We start from the raw sequence: 8,071 nt of genomic DNA on the forward strand, positions 1-8,071 counted from the left end.
GCGTTCATGATGTGTAATTGACGGCAGGACAACATTAAATCACTTTTACAAACGTTAGGATACAAATAGGATTTACCCCAAACGTTGGGGACAAAAACGATACTTTCCTCTTTCTATATTTATTATATAAATTAACATTCATTTTACACATATTCTTTATCGGCCTCGCACATAGTTTCATATCTCTTTTTCTTTCTTGCTCTTTACTTTTACTAATTTTTTGCACAATTAAAATTTAATTTGGTTGATAACTATAATTTTTTTAAGTTGCTAAAAACGTATGTACTAAATGTTGTATAATTGTATTTATTATTTTTCTATTTTTTATGTAATTATATATTCTTAGTTATATAATATTTTTATCGCTTATATATTACTTCTTTTTCCTTTCAATAATTTACATTTTTTAATATTATTTAGTTCTAATAATATTATTAAAAATACATTTTGTCATTATTTATAAAAACTAAAATAAAAAAATTGAATGTCGTTTTTAATTATCAAAAATATTAATAATATTCATATTTATATTTTATCTAACAGCTTTATCATTGTACTATAATATTTAAATATAATCTAAAAAAATAAAATAAAAAACAAAAGTAAAAATTTAAAAACTAAAAATAAAAAAATTATATAAATTTTGGTGAATAAACTTTAATTAAATTTTTTTATTACTTATAATTCAATTTATTTATGATTTTATTAATTTTATAATTATTAAATTTTGAATTAATTTTTATTATTTTAATTATCATTTATCATTTATCATCCGTTACAAAATTTAAATTAATTTTGATATGCTACTATAAAATTTTAATTTTTTAATCAATTAAATTAAATACATATCATTAATTATTTAATTAAATTACAAAGTATCTGTTAAAAATAATTATTCTCTATATTAAAATATATTCTTTTCTGTATTTTTTATTAAATAATAATATTAAATTATATATAAATTGTCAAATAAATATATTGTATAATATTTTTTACAAATTAATTTCTAAATTTAATATTAACTTACATAATACATATTATCTAATAGTATTTTAAATATATTATATATTATATAATTAATTTAGAGAAAGACTTTAAACAATTCATGACAATTATTTTGAAAAATAACGAGACCTTTAATAGAAGAATATCTTTTTCGACTTTAATTTTTATTTTTATGAGACTGATTAGCCTCTATATAAAAAAAGGGTCAATATTTTTTTACAGAAGAGCTAATCAGTTCCTAAAAACAGAAATAAAAAATCGAAAAGGATATTTTTTTTTTTTGGGAAAATATGAGGAGTCAATGGAATATTTATACAATGTGTACAATGGAAGTTTAGAGAGTATTAAAGATATAATCATTAGTGTTACATTTTTCCATCAATTGAAGTTTTTGGGACGAGTAGTATCATGCATGGTATTAAATCTCTAGATCTGAAAGGTCAAACGTCAAAAGTTCGAATTTTGGTAAACCCAAAATTAGTTTAAATTTTTGGGTATTCACTGAATCACTGGTCAATTTAACTCTCGACCGTAATCTAGTTACTAAAGCAAAGAACATTTTTACTTCATTATTTGTGCTCTGCAAACGGAAAACACTTGAGATTCCTTTTGCTTGAGAAAACCCAGAGATCTGAATACTTTACATCGATCTAGCTACAACAACTTCTCTCAACCCCTTTCATTCTTTTCTCATCATCTGCTGCACTTGATTTTGAATCATGGCTTCAAAACTTGAAGGTGGAGCTTATCTCTCTTCTTTTGTTGATGCTATCTCAAAGAAGCTATCTTCAATACTTGAAGATGACTCTGTCCTGGAAGGAAATGACTCTGTCCTGGAGTTGCTTGAAAGGTTGGATGAAATTCTGTGTGATGTTGATCCTGTGCTTGATGATGCTGAGCTGAAGCAGTTCCGTAACGATAGAGTGAAGAAGTGGCTTGTAGATCTCCAAGATGCTCTCTACATGGCTGATGACTTCCTCGATGAACTCTCCACTAAAGCTGCCACGGCCACTCCAGGTAACTCTTCTTCCTGGTCTCGCCCTGTTGATTCAATTATTGAAGATAGCGGTGTCAATGTCATCGAAAAAATAGTTGGCAAACTAGAGTCTCTTGTACGACGAAAAGGTAAACTTGGACTGGAAAAGAGTGCCAAGTTGGACACATCTTGGAGAATTCCATCCACATCTCTCGTTGTTAGTTCTGACGTAGTTGGTCGGGACGAAGACAAGGAGAACATAATCAAATTGTTGTTAGATGATACCTGCGATGCTGAATCACATGTAACTGTGATTCCCATTGTGGGTATGGGTGGGATAGGAAAAACTACTTTGGCTCAATTGGTTTACAATGATGCCAAAGTCATAGGAAAATTTGACACCAGAGCATGGGTGTGTGTTGCTGAAAATCCTGACCCAGTTCATGTTACAAGGACAATAATAGGGGCAATAGATTCTTCTCCCCATAACACGGATAACTTTGATTCACTTCAGACTGATTTGAAGAAGAAGTTGACAGGCAAGACCTTTATTGTTGTTTTAGATGATGTCTGGGATGAGCAACCAGACGCGTGGGAGAATTTTCTAAAACCTTTTCACTATGGGAATAACGGGAGTAAGATTCTCCTAACAACCCGTAGCGGAAATGTTGCTTCTGTGTTCGCACCTAACAGTCGACATTATCGACTAAGTTTATTGTCGGAGGAACATTGTTGGCCGCTGTTTTTGAAGCATTCATCCATTTCTACTGGTTCTAAACAATATGCAATTCTAGAGCCAATGGGTAGAAAAATTGTTCAAAAGTGTAAGGGGTTACCTTTGGCTGTGAAGGCACTTGGGGGTTTATTGCGCAGTAAGTATAATGAAGGAGATTGGGAGAATGTACTTGATAGTAAAATTTGGGAACTCTCGGAAGATGTCAGTCCTGCATTAAGAGTTAGTTATCATTACCTTCCTTCACATTTAAAGCGGTGTTTTGTTTATTGCTCAATATTTCCGGAGGATTATGAATTTGACAAAGACAAATTAATTTTGTTATGGATGGCTGAAGACCTTTTACAACCAAAGGAAAACAACGGATTAGAAAATGTTGGTTGTGCATATTTTGATGAATTAGTTGCAAGGTCATTTTTTCAACCCTCCAATACTAATGAAAAGTTATTTGTAATGCATGATCTTATGCATGATCTAGCAACGTTTTTTGCTGGAAAATTCTATTTCAAAGGCAAAGAATTTTGCAATCAACACATGATAGACAACAAAACTCGTCATTTGTCATATGCTACAAAATTTGTGGTTAGCATCAAATTATTTCGAGAGGCCAATAATGGAGCAGGACACCTGAGAACATTTTTAGATTTTACTTTGCTTCGCCGTGATCAATCAATTGATATTGAAAGCTATTCTTGGCTCTTAAAACAACAATTAGGGTGTTTAAGAGTTTTGTCATTTAAACGCTCGTTTATAGAGTCATTGCCTGATTCAATAGGTGAATTGATTCTTTTGCGTTACTTGAATCTCTCTTACGCACCTATTGTGACATTGCCCGAGTCAATATGTAAATTATACAATCTCCAAACTTTGAGGTTAAAGAATTGTGCTCGGTTAGAGATGCTTCCCAGCCGCATGGAAGATCTTGTGAACCTGCGTCACCTTGATATTCGAGGAGCTTCTTGTCTGCAAGAAATGCCGAAGGGAATGAGCAAGTTAAAGCATCTAAACTTCTTAAGTGATTATATTGTCGGCGAGCATGAAGAAAATGGGATAAGAGAACTGGGAACACTGGACAATCTCCATGGCTCATTTTGCATTTCCAAGTTGGAGAATGTCAAGAATAGCGGTGAAGTTTTGGAGGCAAAGATGGGTAACAAGAAGCACATCAACACTTTAGAATTGAATTGGCTTCCAGATGGTGACATTGATGATGTTCAAACTGAAGGAGATATACTTGACAAGTTACAACCTCATCAAAACTTGAAAGAGTTATCAATTATTGGTTATCGAGGTGAAAGATTCCCAGATTGGTTAGGCCTTTCTTGCTACTCCAATATGACCAAATTGAGTCTGAAGCGTTGTAAGAATTGTTGTGAGCTTCCTTCATTGGGACATTTACCCTTTTTACGGCATCTGGAGTTTTCTGATCTTGATGGGTTGGAGAGAATTGATTTTGAGATTCACAACAACAAAAATGGATCATTTCAACAGAAGACACCCTTCGAATCTCTTGAAACTCTGGAAATTAAGAGCATGTCTGGTTGGCGAGAGTGGCATTTTCCTGATGAGTTTGATGGTTTTCCTGAGCTTAGATTCCTTGAAATAAGTTGTTGTCCGGTGTTGAGGGGAGGTCTGCCTGCTCACCTTCCGGCTCTGGAGAAACTTAAGATTGTTGAATGTGAAGAGCTTGCATTTCCGCTGCCGAGGGCTCCCAAGCTTCACCAATTAGTTGTAGAGGGTTATTCTAGGCCTTCGCGGCCGAGGGAGGGAATGGCACCGCACAATATAAAAATTTCAGGAACCCAGCTGGCGAATTCCATATTGGAGTGGCTACCGCACATCCAACAGCGTGTCCATCGTCTGCGTATAATTAACTGTGAGTCAGCCATATCAATTTCAGGAGATCATTTGCCGGCTCCGTTACTATATCTGGAAATCTCTCATTGTTCAAAATTAACATTCTCCGAGCAAATGCAACACAAGTCGCTAATGAAGATAAAGGTAGTGGGGTGTGGTTCACTGACGTTGTTTCCAATGGCGGGCTTTCCAAATCTCACGGAACTCGTAATCAGTGAATGCCAAAGCATGGAAAAACTTCATGTTGAGGTACCACAGGCTCTTCCGAATCTCCTTTGTTTAAGGATCTCAGAGTGCCCCAGTCTAGTATCCTTGTCGTCGCTAGGGTTGGCTGCGCCCCACCTACAGGAGCTGTGTATAAAAGATTGCCGAAAAATCGATTGTTTTGCTGAGGAGTGCCTCCCTCCGAGTTTGAAAACTCTTGAGGTCATTGAGTGCGAGAAACTAGCGAGTTGGATTACATCAAATGTTTTGCAGAGTGAAGGCCTTACCGATCTTAAGCTTGCCTCATGCTTTGATATAAAGTCGTTCCCAGGAGAGGGTTGCCTTCCTGCTTCTCTTGAGTGTCTTATATTGCGCAAGTTTCCAAATCTGGAGACGCTTGATTGCAAGGGGCTTCACCATCTTACCTCTCTCAAAACTTTAGCAATTGGTCAGTGTGAAAAGCTTGAGAATATCACAGAAAAACATTGGCTTGCCTCCATAGAAAATATCTACATGGGGGAAGAATGTCCTTTGAGGCGTAAGCTGGAAGAGATGGAACACCCACGGATTCAATTCATTCCAGGTAAGTGTTTTTGTTCTGTTCTTCCCTAAACTCACTGCTCTCCTATTATAATCGTTTGCATCAACCATTTTCATTCTCTTGTTAATACACCACGTCAATATTTATTATCTTTTCATTTCTTATGGGTGCCATTTTTTCCAATTTTTTAAGGATAACAAATTAGATGCTTAGAAAATAACAAAACGGTAAACTTTTTCATGATCGCTTCTATATTGCTTACATTATTTGTATGGTTTATTGCAGATCCGCCTCCTCTTTATGATCCTAATCCATGCTCCATCATGTAGTGTGCAATGAAAGCGAGTCAGTGGCATTCGGGTAGGCAATACTTCATGAAATGGATTATCTTGCTTTTTTGGTAACAACTGAAAAGTCATACCATTTAGGAAAAAATAGCTTACTTTTCTTATGCCATCTTATTTTAATTTTAATTTTGTTTTTATTTCTGTCACCTTGATAAAAGTGCTCCAGTCTATTTTTCTATATATAATATTTATGAAAGTATATTTTAAATTTATCTTAATTCTGTGTGTAAAAGGCTGGTCTAAACCTAGATTTTATTTGTCTCCGGGTTCTATGTTTTTCAGCATATTCTTGCATTGGGTCTTCCAGATTTGCGCTCATGGAATTCGATATGTATTGCTCATCTGACTCTTTTGATTTGCCAAAATTGAATGTTAGTATCCCAGTATACTTCTGTATGTCAATATCTACAATCTCTAATATACTCATACTCATAAGATGTTATATAGTTTTTGAGTGCAAAAAGAAATGAAATGTTGGTTTTTGATTGCATTGTCCGTGTCTTGCAAAGCCACCTCTTGCACTGTCTCTACATTTTTATTGACTGAATAATCCTACCTTGCTTTGTTCAGGTTTATTTATGAATGGAGCAACTTGCTATACCAATGAATCTCTAGAACCACCCACTATGTCAATTAAAGAATTTGCTTCTGCTGCAAGGAAAGCAAATAATCAAGGTTACATACTGTTTCTAGCTTTTTGTGCTGATATTATGCTTTATTTAAAATTTCCATCATTGCTCGTACTTGTTCCTTGTCCCTGTCTAATTATACTTATCTCTGTTTTAAAATGTAGAGTCTAAGATTGCAAGAAGATGCATGTCGTTTCGTGGATATGATAATGCAAGCATTCGATGATAAACTAATGAAAGGTTCTTGTAAAAGGCTTCCTTCCTTGATGTATATTGACTTTGAGAAAGGCGCACTTTCAAGCATCTTGTTTGTGTGTTGGCCATTATATCTTGGTTGTGCTTACTGAAAGACATCAGATGTGGGTAATTTTGGCAAAAAAATTAAATTCATCAAATATATGTATATAAACACAGCGCTAGCTCCATAGGTTGATGTTTTCATTTTCGTAAAACAAATGTTCTATTTCCTATATTTGCCAGAATTATGGTACTATGTCATTATGCTTCTTATAGTAAATTTGAGAATCAAAAACTTTGGTTTCCTCTACAGGTATTGGGCTTCCAAAAGACCCTGAAAGCAGTACAATTTCTTGCCTGAAACTATTGAAACTGCTAGCCGATGTGGTGCGGAAAAAACTTGTAGCAATTCAATGCTTGGTTGCACCTAGCTAAAATGTCTCAAACTAGAAAATCACCTGCGTCTTTAGTGTGTGGCTTTTAATCAAATGAAGGAAAACTTCTTGAATACTCAAGAAGGAAGAGCTTTTCTTCTTCCATGTAAATCTTGAACCATTCAAGTGATTTTGGGATATGTTAAGAGTAATGAGGTCTGCATGAACAAAAGGCAAAGATGAGGAGGAAAGAGTCTGTCCATATGAAGGACCCAATAATTTGGTAGAAAATTGAAAATTTCCCTTGTATGGGTCATTAATGAGGTTGATAGCAGATGGAATTGATGTTCCAACATCTTGTATTTTGTTTTTATTCTCTCCGGAAGTTATTGCATGTTCTCCAAATGTATATTTTCTGCACCAAGATTTTCTTTTTTGCATCAGAAATTTCATGCAGATATATTTTTTTTTCAAGTGTCCGTTAGTGAAGGAGTGTATAGATTAATAGCTTAGAGAATGAGGTACACTACAAGGGAGGTGCAAAATATCGGCGGTTTTCTTCTTGATTAGCGGCGCAAAATCAAAGGCCGGCGGCAAACTGAAACGTCATGGATATGGGCGTCGGGATTGGGTTTGGCGGCGGTTTCCAGCAACCGATGGTATAACCGCCACAAAATCAAAATTTCGCGACACACAATTAGAAAACCGCCGCCAAATGAGTCTGACACGATTTGCTTCATGTTTACTGGCGGTTTTCAGAACCGCCGCTATTGTGGTCAATGAGTAAAAAATATGCAGCGGTTTTAAAACCGCCGCAAATTTATGTGTGTCTTTTTTCAACATTACTTGGCCTTCAGAGGCATTGCCACCTACATCCAGAAAATTGGCCGAAGCACCCCACCATGCAATTTAATTATATCCATTGTGACCATTGCTAACCCTGCACCATTCACTGTGCAACCAATTTCTCCATCTAACCCAATATAATTTAAATCTGCCTGTTGTTTCGCAGGCTCTCCCGATCGGTCTAGACAAACTCCCGAACCAAAAACCCTACATAACCTTCTGTTAAAGGAAACTTTCTGTTATTTCTGTTTTCTGGTGTAACAAATTCTTAGCTATAGTAGTGCGTACTCTGCTATATATACAAATAGCTGTTCTTGTAAAT

The 8,071-nt window shown here is 35.1% G+C and overlaps 1 protein-coding gene across 5 annotated transcripts; it reads left to right on the forward strand.

The window, feature by feature from the left end:
- Positions 1–1,583: 1,583 nt before the first annotated feature.
- Positions 1,584–7,377, forward strand: LOC107614781 (putative disease resistance RPP13-like protein 1). 5 transcript variants are annotated; one of them, XR_015899303.1, is made up of 6 exons: positions 1,584–5,358; positions 5,602–5,676; positions 5,946–6,034; positions 6,234–6,338; positions 6,457–6,532; positions 6,843–7,377. XR_015899303.1 is itself a non-coding variant. In XM_088498192.1 (1 exon), the coding sequence occupies exon 1, from the start codon at positions 1,725–1,727 to the stop codon at positions 5,385–5,387; it is 3,663 nt and encodes a 1,220-aa protein (XP_088354318.1). In that variant the 5' UTR covers positions 1,584–1,724; the 3' UTR covers positions 5,388–5,402. The 5 variants fall into 5 exon arrangements, 1 of the variants encoding a protein (XP_088354318.1); XR_015899302.1 differs by lacking the exon at positions 5,946–6,034 and having other exon boundaries at positions 6,457–6,651; XR_015899304.1 differs by lacking the exon at positions 5,946–6,034.
- The last annotated feature ends 694 nt before the right edge of the window (positions 7,378–8,071 follow it).

This window comes from Arachis ipaensis, chromosome B9, assembly GCF_059453495.1.
Source record: "Arachis ipaensis isolate K30076 ecotype BB chromosome B9, ASM5945349v1, whole genome shotgun sequence".
In the NCBI taxonomy this organism is placed as follows: Eukaryota; Viridiplantae; Streptophyta; class Magnoliopsida; order Fabales; family Fabaceae; genus Arachis; species Arachis ipaensis.